General features: G+C 47.0%; 5 protein-coding genes across 5 annotated transcripts; 3 read left to right on the top strand and 2 right to left on the bottom strand.

Moving 5' to 3' along the window:
- Nucleotides 1-6,901: 6,901 nt before the first annotated feature.
- Nucleotides 6,902-8,688, top strand: PEX2_076910 (Major facilitator superfamily domain, general substrate transporter; the record flags this gene model as incomplete). Its single annotated transcript, XM_016744961.1, has 5 exons — nt 6,902-7,253; nt 7,309-7,422; nt 7,476-7,608; nt 7,668-8,097; nt 8,170-8,688. 5 exons carry the CDS (start codon nt 6,902-6,904, stop codon nt 8,686-8,688), a joined length of 1,548 nt encoding a protein of 515 aa, XP_016598554.1.
- A 772-nt stretch (nt 8,689-9,460) lies between these two features.
- PEX2_076920 (T2 family ribonuclease) lies at nt 9,461-10,407 on the top strand (the record flags this gene model as incomplete). Its single annotated transcript, XM_016744962.1, has 3 exons — nt 9,461-9,669; nt 9,757-10,301; nt 10,358-10,407. The coding sequence occupies 3 exons, from the start codon at nt 9,461-9,463 to the stop codon at nt 10,405-10,407; spliced, it is 804 nt and encodes a 267-aa protein (XP_016598555.1).
- Nucleotides 10,408-10,937: 530 nt separating this feature from the next.
- swc5 (putative Swr1p complex component (Swc5)) lies at nt 10,938-13,605 on the bottom strand (the record flags this gene model as incomplete). Its single annotated transcript, XM_016744963.1, has 6 exons — nt 10,938-11,616; nt 11,689-12,043; nt 12,784-13,099; nt 13,196-13,276; nt 13,351-13,437; nt 13,504-13,605. The coding sequence occupies 6 exons, from the start codon at nt 13,603-13,605 to the stop codon at nt 10,938-10,940; spliced, it is 1,620 nt and encodes a 539-aa protein (XP_016598556.1).
- Nucleotides 13,606-15,639: 2,034 nt separating this feature from the next.
- Nucleotides 15,640-16,266, top strand: PEX2_076940 (uncharacterized protein; the record flags this gene model as incomplete). Its single annotated transcript, XM_016744964.1, has 3 exons — nt 15,640-15,694; nt 15,768-15,858; nt 15,942-16,266. 3 exons carry the CDS (start codon nt 15,640-15,642, stop codon nt 16,264-16,266), a joined length of 471 nt encoding a protein of 156 aa, XP_016598557.1.
- A 429-nt stretch (nt 16,267-16,695) lies between these two features.
- PEX2_076950 (uncharacterized protein) lies at nt 16,696-17,469 on the bottom strand (the record flags this gene model as incomplete). Its single annotated transcript, XM_016744965.1, has 2 exons — nt 16,696-17,085; nt 17,149-17,469. The coding sequence occupies 2 exons, from the start codon at nt 17,467-17,469 to the stop codon at nt 16,696-16,698; spliced, it is 711 nt and encodes a 236-aa protein (XP_016598558.1).
- Nucleotides 17,470-19,025: the final 1,556 nt, after the last annotated feature.

The following is a 19,025-nucleotide window of genomic DNA, read 5'->3' on the forward strand; positions in this document are numbered from 1 at the left end:
CTTGTAACTATGTCATACTCCCCACAAAAACAATTCAAATCAAAAAGATAGACCAGTCAACACACACAGTGCAAATCCCGACTTAGCAAACCTTATCTAGAGTAGGAATATAGCTGCATTAGCACGATTTGTCGCTCTCAGGTACCAGGTACCCGGAATACACACAAATAGAGCTATCGAATTTTGCACTCGACTCAACTTCTCCCCGCTTCTTCGAAGCTCAAAGAACTCGGAGCTTACACTACAGCCCAGATAGCCCAGATATCCCAGGTGATCAACAATACATGCAAGCCTCCCTCTCAGCGCCATGACGGCACTTGCGCCTATTCTATCGTATCTTGTCGTAAACTTTATCACATTCGTAAATAGATGGCGGTCCATGCAATCTACCAATAGATTGTGGCCCAACATACTTGCCTGTATATTATACTACCTATTATTGTGTCTAGCTACTGATCGATGATTGACATTGACATTCTTCGGTATGCATCGCGCTCCTCCCCGTACTGCAACCCGGTGTGTGTCTGCGGGGGCTGCAGGTGCTGCAGGTCCGTCGAATGCCACTGACGCAACTGTGAATGTCCATTACTCGGTATTGAACGTTCGGATTTCATAGCGAATTATGGTTTTGGTTTCTGATCTCATACCAATCAATACTTCAACTTAGGTTCAATATACATTTTCCAATAAAGGTTATCATCTCTTGAAGCCAAAGCGCTTCACTGCTCGTATGATCGAGGACCGTGCTGGGGCTGAATCTAAATATCTAATTGTGTGGGTTGTCTCTCTCGGCAAAGGACTCCAGCGATCAGCCGATTCAATGGAAACAGAACCAAAAATCTGAGAGCTGATCATTTTATCGGTGTCACCAATTATTTCTTAATTTGGTATAGATTTCCTAGATGGGTTTCAGAGGAGTGAAACAAGCATTATACAATTGATAAACTACAGACAATGATTTATCTCATAGAACATTCGGCATTTAGGTCAGATTATGCAGGGACGAAGTTGAGCGGCCTATAGGAAGCAAGCATCAGAGATCGAGGCTGCAAAAGTGATCAATAGTACATAAAATAGCATAGGCGCAGACGGGATTATGCACAATCCCCAAAATGGCACCTGGTTGGTTCTCTTCGTACGGAGTAGTTCTCTCTCTCTCTCAATGTGTGTGCCCTGGCAATGTGTTCCCTCCCGTTTACCCCCGCCCCTCCCCCTTGCTTGTTGACTTTCTTTTTTCTCTTCACATAACGGCCTCTCGTTCGCCCACAAAGGCATTCAAAAACAATTGATTTGCTTTTTTAATTCAATTTCCCTCCAGTGAATGAATACTCCACGTTGACTTGCATTGCATTGCCTTGCATGGATTTATTCCCGGTTTCCAGGAACCATCTTTATTGTGGCAAATGTCTATGTACTAAGTTCCTAGGAGGGCTCTAGAACAGCCCTGTTTAGGCGTTCTAGCTTATTGTTGGTGGATCGTGTTCTCCTCTATCTAGACTAGTTGCCCTTCAGGGATTCCCCAGGGTGCATCCTCGTGTACCCCTGAACATCGTACCTGTCTCCTCCCAGGAGCGCGATGTGAGTCGTGATGAAGGAGCACACATACCACGATAATACTTAATACCATGATTCGCGACTCGCGTTGCAAACTAAGCGTTCCAAACTAGACCCCAATATGTTCGGTTCATATTACTTGAATTGTGAATCAGAAAACAATAAGAAAACCTTACAGTGTCGCAAAGATGCAGCGTTGCAATAATCCCGCCCGTATCACATACCAGTGCAAGCACACTGATCTGCTCTATTCACTTCAACGGTCCATACATGCATGCCCGCTGCCACAATCTTATGTAACCCAACCCATACTAGTACTGAAGTAGCTGGGGATGTACATAGGGTAGGATGACCACGCGCCCGAAAAGGAAAAGCAAGATTCGAGCCCCCAATAAAAGCCGGATCGCCCCTGCACATCGAACTCTCTGGAGAATGTCAGACATAGGTGCTTTTGCAGGAACCCTGCAGAGCACGAACCGTGTCTAGCCCGCGCGGTCGGCGACGGCACCCCCTGATTGGTGTGATTGCGGATGATCGCTGATAGGAATCCGGTGATATCATATTATTGGGGCCCTTACGCCTGCCCGCTGCTTGTCTAGCCTACTTGGGAGACGTACATGCTGTTATTAGATGCTGGTCTCATTTTTCCTACATATTGGCTCTAGGGCCGCGACTCCGGTGCCTGAACATGGGGTTCGTCTTTAGTACCATTCTTCTTCCTGTATAGTGCTTTTGCAGTATCGTGTGAGGTTGGGTTTACTAGGTTCTAGGCGTGTACTTTGTGCTTGGGATGAACTTTTGTCACACTGTTGTATGTCATTCTTGATTTGGGTGGTTTCTACATGCTCTGTGCGGCCTTAGATGGGGCACGGCCGATATGTGATCAGATGAGAGGGCTTAGTGGTCGTAAGCTCTTGTGTAGGTTTTCTGGGCAGAAATGCTAAGTTAAGTTGGGGAGCAGATAGCGCAGAACTCTATGGTCATCATTTTGTTGTCTGACGGATTTGTCAAAGGGGAATAGTGCTGTGTTTGACGTGTACAGTGGTCTTCTAGGACATCACAGCAATATTCATAACAATCTAGCTTTCAAAGGGGCTATTCATGGGTTCTGGAGTCACGTAGATACAATCAAGTATAACTGGTACGGCAACTTGACTTTCCTCCCAACGGTATATTTATATATCTAATTGTCTTTCCTGATGTCTTGGTAGACATGATTTGCTGCTCCTCTTCCATCTTCTTGGTGGTGGTGGGGGGAATAACAGACAAGCAAGACCTAAAATTGTAAACTTCAAAATATATAAGGCAGCCTCCAACCTTCGTGTGATCCGAGGAGAATGCCGTAAACGAGCTTGATCTAGGTTTTGGCACCAGTTCTGGGATGAGCCAGGCCTTGAGGGTCTTCCCTCTTTTGTAGTGTAGGGGTGGATGGTGTGCAGTTACTGTGGCATTCATTGAGTGGGATTCTACTAGCGAAGCTAGGTTGACTAAAACTGATTTTACTTGAATACGAAAATATATTATATATTTAGATCTATCTAGCCCTATAATGTGTAGAGGTCAAGCAACTTTCATATACTATATGGTTGTATTCTACATAGTTGAATGTGAATATATATGCGGTAGCATAGAAGCCATAAACACGGATACAGCGTTTTCTAGGCTACCTTAAGCACAGCGAGCCTTAATCATTATTAAAACACAACAGGGTGTCTCGATTATCTTTTATGAGGCGATTTGCAAGCGATGTATGTACTTACAATTCATCCACTTTCTGGAGTATACCTGCTCTCGCCGAGATATCTGCCTTTGCGCTGACAGCGTGTTACACTTCACAGCGTCGGGCCCAACATGATATCATCTGGCAGCTTGGGATTCGAATAAAATAAAACCCAACTCAATTTATTGTCGAAACAACAAATAAATGAAGAGAAGGTTGAAATGGTGAATGATGAGATAAACAGATGTCATATGCCCAACTACGACCACTGGGCTCACCTTCTTCGTCCAACATTTCCCTTCCTTTCCTCCAACCACAATCATCGCCCCCCGTATACATTTATCTTAGGTGGTCTAGTATTCCATCATGTGCCAATACATATGACGAATTTGGGAATGAAGGACGCCGTCATCTCATCCAAGAAAGGCCAGAGAACGACCCCTGACTGTGAAAACCTTTCCATTTTGGTTCAGCGATATCTCAAGCTCAGATCGTTTGCGAGACATGGATCAAATGAAGTCATAAAATGCCGCCTCGGTTCATTTAATCTTCGCCAACTTGGCCAACCCCGATGTGGCTCGAGTTTGTAAGTTGTAAGTAGACTAAAAATGCGTCCCCGAAACCTTACTAGCAGTTTTACTCAAAAGATGGACAGGCAAGGAACAGTCCAATTCTTTGGTACCTTAGGGACATGCCAATAACCTTCGGATTCGAAGATGAAGTTGAAGCGCGAACAACTAGCTCACACCGTATGTTAACCTGAAAGGTTGGTAGGACATGATGCTAGCCTTGAATTGTCTTGCAGAGCCTGGAGCTATAAGTAGAATACCTCCATGGACTTTGCTTTTCACTGATTGCATAATCTCAGAAATCTAGAGAGAAGGCTCCTGGCAAGGACCTGACCCCTGACCCCGGAGCAAAGCAGGGAAGGGCAAATACTTCCGCCATGAGCAATCTGTCATGCTCTCCAGACAAATCTTTATCATCACAACCGATGATCCAGTGAATAGGTGACAGCGATCAAGGTAGTCCCTAATTTTGCGATGGATTCTCACTTGCCTTGCTACAATGTGAGGAGATCGTTTCTCGCGTCTGCCGGTGAGTCGGCTCGTAACCCCCGATTATTCCCATTCGATATGGTCGAGTGAAAAGGAGCATCCAGAGGTCAACCTCAAACCCTGTGGCTTAAACAACTTGAGCGATCGTTTTTGGCAGCCACTAGCCCGTTGTGATAGACTTGGACAAGGCCACAAATCTATCTGAGCTACTACAACAAAGGCAATCTTTGAGGTCCTCTGGCACGGACAGTCCGAAGTAGCCAAGTGTTGGACGGCGTCTGAATTTCAATAGTTTGGACTGACCACCCGGAGTCTGCTATTGAAAGCTAATATAGCGGTAAACGTATAGCTATTGGAACGAGATAATGACCTGCCAGGTTCTCTGCGAGAAGCGCCCTGAGGGGCATTCTTTCTTCCCCTCGCCCTACACAGCAGGCACGATCCGCTGTTAGCCTTGTTCTCATATGGCTACATATCCTCGCCAAAGTGAAGGCAGAAATTGCAAAGGAGATGGGCGGATGCATCTGCCCAACATAAAGAGTTCATCTATCAGCAGGTTTTAGCTGCTATCAATGTTCTTCGAGCTATGGGAACTGTGTGGACAGAATTTGGCACCCTTGTTATTTGCTATGACCCATATGTCGCTCTTGCACGGGGCATCAACGTCCATGCTGCCATTTTAACTCTTTCATGCTTATGGCTTATGGCTTGTGTACCGACGATGGTATTGATTTTCGTCCTGGCCCTTTCATATCAGCAGTAGCCTAGGAGAATGAACGATTCTTACCCTGCAGATGAAGTAGGAGGATACACAAACAGGGAGAATATCTTTTGTTTACAAGAGTGTATGGGCGGAAGGTGCGATGCTTGCAATAATCGTAGATATGTAGATATGACTTGATTTCCTACACTGGGATGTTACGCTTCAATTGTTCGCTATCCTGGCCTTATCCTTCACTAGGTGAGTCCTGCATACTGTCCTTGAACTGATTTTTAAATACGCAAAGACCAAGATTCCATCAATATCGCGACTTCTAGCGTGAATAGCGGTCTAAAGACTAATGACTCGGCTGCCACTTAAAACCACGCGAGAAATTTGGAATCAATGCCAAATTATCCAAATCTTGCAACTGCAAGCACGTAGCTGCCCGCTTGGTCCAAGCCCGAATCATTTGAATAAGTGCATTGCCCGAAAATAGGCCGTGATACCAAAAGATAGCCAGCCGAGACGAACAGGTATTACCAATCCCTGAACAGACAGTGAAACACGAGGGACCTAGGAACCAATAATCTGGACAAGTAACCAGGACAGATGGGAATCTCATCTCCGACAGATGCAAGCCCAGAACCGAACGTGTCGCACTTCACGACGTGGGCGCCACCCGACTCCCGCTCATGTCGTGCAACGGAATGCCGCAGACAAAAAAGGAAAGAAAGAAAGAAAGAAAGATAAAAGCAAAGGAAAACTTGGCTTAATCCTCCGAGAAAATCCCCGGGACTTCCAAGATCTCCACAATCATGCAGTGTTAGTGGCGGTCAGATTCGAAATCTCAAGGTGCAGTTCTGGGCGCATGCAGAAGACAAAGGCGAGACCAACGGGAACTTGCAGGTTTGCGTGGTTAAGTCAAGAAAACGCGGTCAGCGATTTTCATTTTTGTGAGATATCACTGCCTATCATCGAGAGTTTGGGGACGGTCAGACATCTTCCTGCTTTGTGATGGATCCGGAGGTGCTGGTTTGCCGCAAACCTCGATTATCGGTGTGTGTTGAAGGACTGGCTTATACTTTGGGGGCCAGACCGATGGGAACGACCGACTTGAAGGGTGGGGGGGTTGGGTTCCTGTTGGGAAGATGCCTGATGGACTGCATCAAGATCGAGAGTAAAAAAAGACAGATCGCACAACTCCGCTGCACTACCCAAGACCACGTTTCTCCTGGTCATCCCGGAAGCGTTCATGCTGGTAAAAAGGGTGGGTTTCATAGAGGCGCTGAAGTCTTAGAGTGTTATATGAATTCAGAATCCAGCATCCAGCATCCAGTATCCAGGGGCACTATAACATGCTGTCTCCTTTGACGCCATCGGCTTTTGATTTAAGCGTGCGCCAAAAAAAAGAAACGTGGAGCTTATCTTTTGGGGGGACATTTGAAACACACATGTGAGATTTCAAGATTTCGAGCTCCGGACTCCGAGCTCCGACTTTCGAAAGATAACGCGATCTTCTCAAAGTATGTTGGAATTTCATGAATTAAATTGAATGGGCATTGCAATTTAAGACAATATCAAGATAAATGTGAAGATAATATGATAAATATCTAAAAAGCCAACGTTGAAGACAAAGAAAGAAGAAAAGGAAAAAAAAAGGAGGGGGGCTCATGGGTGTGTACACGAAGGAACGGGATGCCAACGCCATGACTCCAACACATAAGCAGAGAGAGAGAGGCAGCAATTTTAAAGAAAATGGCGTCAAATAAATATCTTCCTTCTCGACATTCTTAATGTCTACCTAAGGGGCGCCCTTTCTTAACTTCTAGGGGCTCTGTACCTTTTGAAGAAACTCCCCAATTCACAATGACTGCCGACACAGCGATTGTCGACACAATGATCGTCGACACAATGACAGACGAAACAGCGCCACTATTGGGCTCACACACCATCAAACCAGCTCAGCACCCAAAGAAATTACTGGTCTCCATCGTGTGTGCTATATTTTTGCTATCGGCCGACTTTGGGTTCTTCATGTCCACCGCACCACAAATAGCAGTCTATGAGGAAATCATCTGCCGAAACTACCAGGCCACTCTGCACGGGGCGAGAAATGACACTCTGATTCCACCCGAGGTCAATCCGTGTAAATCAGAAGCTGTACAGGGAGAACTGGCGCTCGTGATTGGGTACCAAAATACATTCGATGTGGTGCCTGGTATGTGTCCTCTACGATATATTGACGTTAGGATACTAATATTTTGGAAATGTAGGTCTTTTACTCTCGCTGCCATACGGTGTCATGGCAGATCGCTGGGGGCGAAAGCCTCTTGTGTATCTTAGCATGCTAGGCATTCTCCTAGGGGAGGTCTGGGTCAGGATAGTTTGTAAGTTGGTTAAACTGTTTAGTCGATGTTTTACTGATCTTTTAACAACTTAGGTCTATGGTCGACTGTCATTCCCCTCCGGATGGTCTGGCTGGCAGCTGTGTTCAAAATTATCGGTGGCGGCGATCAAGTCCTCACGGCCATTGCTTTGGTCGTAGTGGCTGATGTGTTCTCGGAAGATGAGAGGTACTACTTCTATTTCTATGACGTGATCTTCCTATGCGATAAATCTAACATATATACAGAGCAACTGCACTCTTCCGTTTACAGTCTTGCGTTCAAATCGCAGAAATTCTGGCCACTCCAATTAGTGCTTATCTGATGACCTTTGGTCCAATGGTTCCCTTTATGCTATCGATATGCATCATTCTTGTGGGAAGCATGCCGGCCTTCTTCCTACCTGAGACTCTCAGAAACGCAAAAGGAAAGCGAGTCAACCGAGAAGGCCCAGAACAGGAAAGCGAAGGCGATCAGTCCCAGCCTCCGAGAAAGCAGACAGTGTTGCAGGAGGTCAGCCGACAAGTTCGCGAGTTTGCACAGTCGACACGTTTCATTTGGGCCGATTCCAATGTCTGTCTAATGGTCTTTGTAATGTTCGTCACCGTGATGAGTCGACAATGCACGAACCTGCTTCTGCAATATGTGTCAAAGAAGTTTGACTGGAGTATTAGTCGCGTATGTGCCTCTCCTCTCAGTCGAATAATGAAAACCCCCCTACCCACCTTCCCGAAACTAACCATGATATAGGCCAGTCTCTTGATCTCGCTGCGCGGGATATTTTCTATCGTGACATATTTGATCATAATGCCAATCCTGTCATTCTTAACCGCCGAACACCTAAACCTCCGCGGGAAACGTAACGACTATTTCTTGAGCAAAGGCAGCGGTGTGCTTTCGATCATTGGATTCGCCATTATCTCCATGGCTCCGACACCGGCTATCTTGATTGGTGGTCAGGTCATCTTGTCAATCGGCTCAGCATTCATGATTACCACACGCAGTCTGGCTACTTCACTTGTGCAACCCGACCATGCTGGCACTTTATATTCGGCGATTGCCATTGCACAGGGCTTAGGAACACTCGTTTCCGGCCCATTATTTGCCAATCTCTTCCGGTTAGGCATGCATCTTGGAACGGCCTGGATGGGGCTGCCGTTCTTGCAAGCCTCTCTCTTTTTCGTTATTGCTGTCATCGCTGTTTGGCACATTCGACTTGGACCGTCTCCGCGAGCCAATGATGAGGAACAGGACCCCTTGTTATCTTAATTTCTATAATTCTTCGGTTAATTTCATTACATCCAAGCAAGCCAACACGGGTTCCTTCCTGTGGAGAACGCCATGTCAGCCTGCAGAGATGGTGCAGACGAAAAACTTCTGTAGATATTCACCGAGTAGCAGTAATCCTACCCATCGAGATATCCACAATAGCCATTGTCTTCTAAGCGAAGCAATACCGGCTTTCAGATAAAACAGTCCGAATCCAGAGCTAAGCAATTTGGTTCGTCAGGCTTAGGGCGATCAGCGGGTTTAATCTTGCGGGGTCGGATCAACTTGGATTAACTTGGATCAACAGTCGGAGATCCGAAGGAGTAGCCCGGTCGATGCAACCTCAAAAGGCGTTTCGTCAGTCTTCTTCAGACGAAAACCGTCGGACCAGAATTTAGCGCTTGAGTGCGTTGTGCATTTCTGTCTCGTCATTGGAGAAAAAGGAGAAAAGTCCACCACTCAACTTGCCCCGCTCGATGATCGTCACCTACTTCGACTAGCTCTACGGTCCTTTATAGTACTTCTTCCCGGAGACGATAGGTGTAGCGGCGACATCCGAGAACAAATCAGCGTCTTCTTATCGGTGCATGTGCTACATTGGCTATGTATCTGACGATGTTTATGCCGAATATGGTCCCTGGACTAAAGCATAAAACCGTCCGATGATCTCCTTACATCTCTTCACTCAATTCAACAATTCCATCTCAATTCAATTTTGGAAAAAGAAAGAGAAAAAAAAAAAGAAATGTTCCAATCCAAATCCCCAAAGGGCATGCTCGCCCTAGCAGCCATGAGCCTGATTACCGGCACAACTGCCAACCTTGAAACCTGCGCCAGCAGCACTGCTTTCAGCTGCGTGAGCTCCTCAACGGAGCCAACCTGCTGCTTCAACTACCCAGGTGGTGCCCTTCTCCAGACTCAATTCTGGGATACCAGCCCATCAACCGGTCCCGACGACTCATGGACCATTCATGGATTGTGGTACGTAAATACCGACATTTAACCTGGTCTATAAGACAATCACCCCCTTATCAATCCCCGAAATCATAGACTAACCCTTCCCTCCAGGCCCGACAACTGCGACGGCACATACCAGTCGAGCTGCGACTCGGAGCGCGCTTACTCTAACATCACAGCGATCCTGCAGGACCAGGATCTCGGTGACTTGGTCGACTACATGGACGACTACTGGGTTGATATCAACGGGGATAACGAGAACTTCTGGTCGCACGAGTGGAGCAAGCACGGTACTTGCGTCAACACTATAGACCCCAGCTGCTATTCCGACTACAAGCCACAGGAGGAAGTAGGTGATTTCTTCCAGAAGACGGTTAACTTGTTCAAGAGTTTAGATACACACAAGGTATATCCTCTCTCTGCCCTTCATGATATGCGCCCTTCATTTCTGACTGTTTCCCAGGCTCTCGCCGCTGCTGGCATCACCCCGAGTACTTCCAAGACCTACACTCTCAGCGCGATCCAGAAGGCTCTTACTTCCATGCATGGCGCGTCGGTTTACGTTGGCTGCTCTAGTGGCAAGTTGAACCAGGCTTGGTATTTCTTCAATGTTAAGGGTAATGCTATTGATGGAACATACAAGGCTGTCGATACGCGTAAGTTTTATCGTTTTCTTCTGGTGAGTTCTTTACTGACGTTTCGGCCCTTTCAGTGACTACTCCTGGCTGCCCAAAGACTGGCATCAAGTATGTGCCCAAGTAAACAGAGAACAGGACTTGGTGTGTCTTGGTGATGATTGTTCTTGTTAATTTGCACAAAGTGTCACTGAAGTGATATCTCTGGATTATTGCTATAGTACATGTTGATACAGATTCGAATTCTCGTTAATCTGATATGATGATGATCGTTTTGATTGACCGTAATTTTTCACTGGGTATAAATGTAGACTGGCGGTTGTATTGCACAGCCGTTGACCACATGGTCATGTTCAGGCTCAAAATTTTGAGACAAGGATATCTGCCATTCTCGTGAATCCATCCGGGCCCTGCAGTGGACATAAAGCACGCGGCAATTTTGGGTACCGGTGAGTTGGGTGGGGGTTGGAAGTCGAGAGCTCACCCTTTCAATCGGGGTCGAGCGAGTCATTGCTCATACAAGGGTTGTAGAGAGTTCCGTAATATCACGATTCTGTGTGAAGCCATACCCTTGTTGCAGCATGCAGCGGAAGGAGGAGTGTTTCTGACGCCAGAAGGGGTTTGGGTAGAGAGCGCAGGAGGGCGGGAGGGCAGTTTTCATACACCCTTGAGCCGTGCAGCCCGCCGTTCGTCTTCCCTCTTGTCTTCCATACGACCCAAGAAATCCATGCGACCGATGTAACCCTCCTTAGCTTTGCTATGCGTGCGCAGTTCGTCTTTGATACCCGCTGAATCGACGTATGAGGCCCAGTCGAGTCTTGACTTCTCCACAGTGTTGATTTTGGGTCCGCGCGCGTCCTTGTCATCCGTAACGAGTTGTTTCTCCCAGCTCTTCTTTATTGTGCCGGTCGGGTTGGGGTCGAATCGCGAGATCTTGCGAAGCGGTCGCCGAAGGTTACGAGCAGCGTTTGCGGCTGCTGCATCCTCATCGGCGTATTCAACATTCTCCCCACTCGACAAAAACGCTTTAGCCTCCGCCGAGTGTTTGGGCACGACCTTCTCCTCGGTGATCCATTCTCCGGCAAACTTGTAGGTGCGCTTGATCTTGATCATTTGATCGGCGTGCGCGGCATGGCCTGTTTTGTGTTCCACATCTCTCGCACCCTGGTCCTGTGCTTTCGTTGGTTCGGGTTCGGGGGCCGATTCGGGTATCTGCTGGGTCTGGGGTGGCTGCAAGCTGGTAAGGCCTTGGGGGGCATTCATCTGCTCCCATAGGGCGTCCACGTCCACGGTCGCACCGTCGATCCTGGCTAGCGGTTTGCGCTGTTCTTCTTGTCTGCTCGGAAAATGCGCATTAGAAGCCGACAATAAACAAGTCAAGGGACATGGGCCAGACCAAAAGTCTCACATTTGTTGTTTCATTGCGCGCGTTCGTACGAATCCCCCTGTTCCTCCTTCATCGTCGTCCATGTCAATGTCGCCATCGTCATCGTCGCTATCGCGCGCGCGTTTGCCCTTGGTCTTCCTTCCCTTGGTCTTCTTCTCTTTCTTCTCCCTTGCTTTTCTGATTGTGGCCTCATCTCCAGAGTCGAGTTCTGCATCCTTGGGGATTTGAGATTGGGTATCTGTCTTTCGCTTCTTCTTTGCGGGTTCTGTAGCCTCGTCGGGATCGGAAGATAAGTCGGAATCGTCCGGTGCCGCGTCTAGCTCAAAATCTTCATCCTCGGCGGAGTCATAGACCTCCTCATCAAGCTCCTGATTTTCTGGCAGAGTAGGGTTTGTCATTATCAATGTTCTTTTGCATGTCAGGGGTTATCAAGAGGAGAGTAGGTCCGGAAGGGCAAGGCGCAACAATGTAGATGAATTTCTGCCAAAGGCGGTGTCACAGCGATGTGCGTTCGTCATCTCCAGAGCTCGACCTTCAGATAAGCTAAGCTCATTTGTCTCTACAATACTAAACCCATCTCTCTCAAATGTCACATCTCATATCCCATACAAATACTACCGACCGCGCTTCCGAAAAAGCATAAACCCTTCCACATGATTGGTAGTCCTAGACCAAGAGGAGTAAGCTCCCAGATTGGCTGCTTTCTTGATGGATACATAGGACCGGATTACGGATTTCATAATAACAGGATAGAGGGTTGATACCGGGAGTAGCAATGAGCGAAAGTGATAATATTCAAGTTTTGAGAGAAGAACAGAGAAAAAATAACTTCCCCCGAGGAACAGACCACCCGACGGGCTATTCTTCTTGGGCCAAAGCCAGAAACAATTTTTTCATCGAGTCATTTAAATCCAGTCCGAAACGGGCGCCGCACCGAAATCGCATGCCTTTATGGGGCGTCAGCGTCTATATAACAAATTATGGTTAGTACAACTCAGCATCATGATTGAGGGCAGCATGATGATATAAGAATGGAGCCATGACGATCAACCAGGAACCAAGGTCAAAGCCGTTGAGAGGATTGGAGGGGGTGGGAGAGAAGTGAATTATTCTTACCCGCCATCTCCTCCAGAGTGTGGAATCTTGTCCACAACCGGGGTCCATCGCCTGGGGCGGGCTCGCGGACGACTTGGTGGCCGGGTAGTTGGTGGGTGGGGAGTTGGTTACCGGGAGGGTTTTGCTGGCCGGCGTCACCCACTCCGGCGCCATGGACAGGACCGTGACCGCCCATACGGTCATAGCCACTGCGACCACCTTCACGATCAGCATCACGGCCACTGCCGCCACCACCACGAACATGGCGGCCTCGGCCTCGGCCCCGGCCCCGGGACCGACCCCCACGGGCTGAACCACCACGTGTACTAAACTCCTGCTGCGTAGGTCATGCACGTCAGATATCATGGTCACTGCTGCCATCCCAAAAGAAGGTTGGGTTGTGTGAAAAATGGGGGCATGGGGTATTTCTTACCTCCAATTGCGCTTGGATTGCGCGCACAGTGAGCTCAGCAACACGGGCGTCACGAGCAGCAGATGGTTGAAGACCCTCTTGCTATAAGTGGTATCAGTATAGAGCCTCAGAAAGTCGAGGCCGATGAAAAGCAGGAAACCGGACTCATAGCATACATCTACCTGCTGTTGAATTGCCCGCACCATCAGCTCGGCAACGCGGGCATCGTGAGCGGCGGCTGCGGCTGCTTGGGCAGCATGTTGCTGTGAATGAAATCAGTTTTGCTCTGCAAACATCCCAATAGTCAATGGAGTGTTCAGTAGGCTCACACGACGCCTGGAACGCCAGGTTTCCTTCCGACGGCGGTGGGCGGTACTGCGGTCACGTCTGCCACCGCTGGGGCCAGTAGGAGGGGCGGGCTGCTCGTTCATTGTTTAACAAAACCACAAAGGGAAGAAAGAAAGAAAGCAAGAAAGCAAGAAAGAAAGAAAGAAGAGGAGCACTAGACTACTCGCTGTGGATATTGATAGCAGTGCTAGGCAAGGAGGGAGAATTGTGTTTGGGACGAGAAGTTTACGAGGAAGGAGTTGGCGTTTGTCCATCACAACTCATATATTAGAGCGTTTGTGCTTGCCTTCCGTTCTAGAGACATCAGATTTCAGATACATACCTAATCAGAAGCAACATTCAGTAGTAAATAGGAAAATCAACCATGCTTACGGCAGAAGCTGAGGCCACTAACCCAGGGTATACAACGAGAACGGGGATTCATATGAGTCTTGATGATGGTTTATGGCATATAGTTGCTTATGTAGTATGAGGAGGACGGGGGCTCTCTTGGCTATTCATCTTCCCTTATAAGTATACTGCTTGTGGGTGTGATGACTTCGGCAACTCTGCCAGTGTACACTTTTATGTTAGTCTGGGTTCTGGTTCTGTAAACGTAGGCCATAATGGTCATGCAATCGGCGTTTAAATGGCCGCGTTCCTGCAGAAATGACAGAGCGAGTCTCATTCGGTCTTCATTTAATTGGTTAGCTCGCGAAGATAGACTTACCAAAGGCTTCTGGTATCAAGAAAACATAGCTGGATCATTTGTGACACCCATGTTGACAGGGAATAGGTACGTACGCACACACCACGGCCGCCATGGTCAACACCAAGTGCCATCTTCACAAATGGCAGTAGGAGTAAGTGGAAAAGAAAAAAGAAGAGTAACTGGTAGCTGTAAGTGTTCACAATTATAACTTTGCTATGACTGTTCTATCCATGCATCAATTAACTATTGTTCAAGAGTCGTGTATTTTCATGCGAACTCACTGTCACCCAAAGAGGCAGCCTAAGGCGTCCATCCTTACCCTCCGGCTAGGGATCATGTGCGGTCAAACCTGGGGTATTTCCGTGAGGAAAATAGCTGCCCCATTGTGCTGTTGAGTAGTAGCCATTTAGCAATTTGAATCAGATATTGTAGAGGTAAAGATCGTTCCCGGAGGGCGGGGGTTGAGAGTGGGACTGTAGCTTCGTGGTATGGTTAGGAAGGTGCGGAGTAAGTAGTTGGATATCTGTTATATTTCTACTATGGTAGACTACATATGTATCTAGGTATATGTATGTTTTTGAGATGTCATGATGTATTATGGCAAGAAACGATTTCCAAGTCTGGAAATGGAGAAGATCTCGAGAAACTTGTAGTACTTGTAGCCAGTTCCATGTAAAATGCAGTGAATACTTAAATATTCCTAATGCGGCTTTAGTCATTCCCCATTGGCCTACGCAAGCAGGGGCTTCGACTGAAGAATGTAACCCCGATCTCTGGAATGCAACATTAGAGGAGGTCATGATGTTGAAGAAGCATCTCATTATCAACTCCCATGGTTACTCGCAATCCTGTTAAGGCCATAATACCGCTTTGGGCCAAATTTTCTTCTGGTTCGATCTTTATCTTCAACTGAACTTGTTGTCTACATGTAGGTTTTTATAGTTACTATCCCAGCACATGTAAGGATCCCACTATCTTCTGTGGCTGACTTATTCAATCTCCCTCTTTCATCCATGTAGCTTTCTTGGCCATAAATATGAAGAATAATATGATGGCTTGCTAAGAATGTGGGCCTTGTAATCATTTTCCACGTGGGGGCTTTCTTCAGATTCCCCTCCTGTCAACGTTCCGGGAATAGACATCGCCTTGAAAGAGGACTCAATGGTTTCATTGCCTTCAAGATGAATGTAACGTTCAACATCCAAAAAGAAAAATTCCAAGTTTCCACACGCCCAATATAAGGTCTTCAGTGAAGCTACTTGAACTTTAAATCTCAAGATCTACTCTATACCTATCAGAGCGCATATCTTCGCATTTTGAGTCCCTGTGTTCTTCAATATAGAATTATTCGACATCCAGATGCATTTCTTTACTACTCATCTCTCACTCCTACTTGCTGCATCAGCTACCCTCATCGCCGCTCAAGATGCAACACCCACATCCACAAGCACAAGCGGGAACTCGAACTGCGCTTCCCAAAAGTAAGCTTATAGGCCTATGAATACTCATAATTCGCTATCTAAGATTCGTTTCTCATAATCAACAGAGTTGTAGATTCATGCGTCGCGATCATGAAGCGTGGACTCGCAAAGTGTGCCTCGAGTGATTGGGACTGCAAGTGTTCGGGCGCTGCAAATATTGCCAAGTGAGTAGCATCGGCCTCACTCTTGTATTGCCTCGATGAGATATCTGTACCTCTAATCTCGCATGACTGACATACTTGGACAGCTGTTATGTAGATTGCTCTGATGATGACCCGGACTCGTCTGCAGCCAAACAACTCAGCGTGAATGATTGCGCTACCGCGAACGCATATGACCAAGGAGAGACGACTGTCGCACCTTCATGGACTCTGCCCGGGTCTAATGCCGCACAGCCCACCGACACAGATGCCAGTGTAACCATTAGTGGCAGCTCTTCTACTACTGCCGGACCGACCAAAGCCTTTAATGGGAATGAGAAGTCAACAAGTCCATCAGAGGGAGCTGCAGTTGTGAACGATGCTGGTAGCTGGTTAGCTCTTGTCGTTTTAGGAATAGGGGCTGCATTTTGAGACTGGCGGCCCCAATAACCCATGAGCAAAAGAAAGAAAGGAGGTTACAAACATACTCAAGTAGTGAGCCCTCGCTTCAATCTCCAGCATAGATAACCATGAATACATCCCTTCCATTGAAAAGTAACTACACATTCATTGACACATCGAAGATTATACATATAAAGGTCGTCCACACAATCTAACTCGCCTTTTTCTTCTTCGTCCTATCGATCTTGGGAAGAGTGAGAAGATATCTTAAAAAGACATCTAACCAGAAAGTTAAAAATTCTACAACAATTCTACCAAAAAGACACTATTGAGACTACCAAAAATAGATAAAAAGACTTCACGAGGCCGCATAAGCGGCCAACTATTCTTGTGCATATGTAGCAACGAGCTAACGACACCCTAACATAGCACCCGAATCCCCCGGAAGTCATCCAATCATCAATTGTGATACACCTGCTTAGTAGCAATCTCCAACTTCTCGAGTTGGAACTGCTCTGCCCGACGACGAGAAACATCCCGCTGGAACCACATGCCAACAGCAGCAACCAGTCCCATTAACGCCTCCATTCCAATAAGCACACACAGCAACGCAAAGCCAGCGCGAGTATTGATGCAGTCACGATCGAAATGACGGGGTGTCTGAGTTTTGCTTGTCCCGGTTTTCCACTTGCAGGTCCAGCTGTGGAGGGTTTCGTTCTTGCTGAACCCTGCTGGGTAGTTCGAGGACGGTAGATAGATTATGAATAGGATGCCGACCAGGGTGGTTAAAAAGCCTGCGATGGCCGAAGCTGAGGCATAGTTGTTAAGTGACTTGATACGGGAATGTGGCTGGATAGGTGTCAGTAGATGTTATCAGGAGTAGTCACACAATGGGAGGGGTGTAAGACTCACAGATGGCAGAAGCGCAACGGCGATGTATACCAAGTTCAATATGGCGATTATACAGCCGCACGAAATGGCAGCGATCGTTGGACGGAGGTCAAAGTTCAAAGGCCACAGTGCGAGACCGGCACTCGCCCACTGGGAGGTGTTCCTATAATGTCGAAAGGGTGGGGCTTCGCACGCGACGACGGCAATAGCAACGCCAAAAATCAAGAAAGATAGACCAAGTCTTGCAAAATGAATAACACGATTGCGTTTCAAAAAGTTTGATTCCTCCATGTCTGAAGAATAAGCACCGCCTGATCCGGTGAGGGATGAGTTTGAGGTCATAATGAAGGAATGTCGTTGGGTCTTGTGAGATGGTAGAGAGGGGTCGAACGAGAGTGTGTAACTGTCAATGACCACCTTGCCGGCAAGGATATTCCTAGAAATGGATATCAAAGAATGAAGAACCCCTCAGGGGCAATGATAAAGAAGGGAAAAAAGCAAAGCCAAGTACTATATTCAAACGACTCTGTCTCAAATGATGATCAATGGATACCAGCTGGGATATGTATATTCATGGAAACATAGTCCTAAGATTGATCCCAGGGACTAGTTTAGCGAGCGCTATGCTATCACGGTAGTAAACCGAATGAGCGCGTATCCCGAAGACGACATTCAGCCCGTATGACTGCATAAAGCCATGCAGAGCGCCTTGATAGGAAACCAACTGCGCTGATTGGTCTTGGGCTCTGGGTTAAATTCACAGGACCGTCGAGAGTTTTAATCAGTGGCCTTGCAACTGGGACTTGTACATCCCCGGAGTATAATTGCCTGTGCGGGCGCTAGCATGCAGACTTGGCAGACGCATCGGGGAACAAGCACCAACAAAGCGTCTACTAGACCCAAAAATAAGAGTCTGTGCGGGATTTGAATCAAGTTTGTGGTTGAAGAATAGGTCTCATTCGTTCTTTTGGAAAATCTAATTTTCTCAAGGGTGGCCATCATGACCTATGATAGGCGATGGCGAAGCGCCGAGGATTGTGCCTGGGGGGCCACCAGCGGCAAGGATGATTCAGGAACACCACATCCCTGCCCTTGTTTATTCGAGGTACTCTCGTATTCCCTGAATAGATCTAGGCCTTGGTCATTGTATGTCAATGTTTCTCCCCGAGTACTACCCCAGACGTGCCACACCGTGCATGGTAAGTAGTCCGTGCGGAGAGAATGGCGCAGGTAAGTTTGGGATATTTCTATTTTCAAATCAACCTAGCTTCTTCTGGTCACACATCTTACCTCTGACTCTTCGTATGATTTTCATTTCCAAGAATTTACGGAGTAGAGAGTTTCAAGAATCTCAGAATGGAGAAGTACTGACTTGACTGGCTCTGGTTCTGAAACTGGGTACGGCAGGTTTTAGACGCCATCGCGCCAACCGACCAGGCAGCAAGTTTGGATGATACTAGTTTAAAGTGAAGATAGAGCTAGAGGTTTACCTAAACTTAGTATATACTTTCGAATTTCCTAAGCTTAGAGGCGCCTCTAAATAGTATAATTAGCGGTTTAAATACTATGGGTAGTTTATAGAAAGGTATATTTAGTATAGTCTCTTATATGAAGTATGAATTTTTTTACCGCCTTTATATATATAAAAAAAGCTATCTAGAAAGAGTGTTAAAAGAACATCTAAAAAGACATCATAAGGCCGCAAACACAGCCGACTATCTATACCAAACATTGCTGTACACAAGATAGATTTCTGTCAAATTATATCGGTTGGCGCAATGGCGTCTAAACCTGCCGTAACTGGGGTCGCCACCGCCATCGGCAGAACTTTTTCAGAAATGGCGGGGCAAAAGTGAAGATTGACCCTTTCTCTTTAAACATATCAGCATATCAGAGAT

Source organism: Penicillium expansum (assembly GCF_000769745.1).
Source record: "Penicillium expansum strain MD-8 chromosome Unknown contig267, whole genome shotgun sequence".
Taxonomy (NCBI): Eukaryota; Fungi; Ascomycota; class Eurotiomycetes; order Eurotiales; family Aspergillaceae; genus Penicillium; species Penicillium expansum.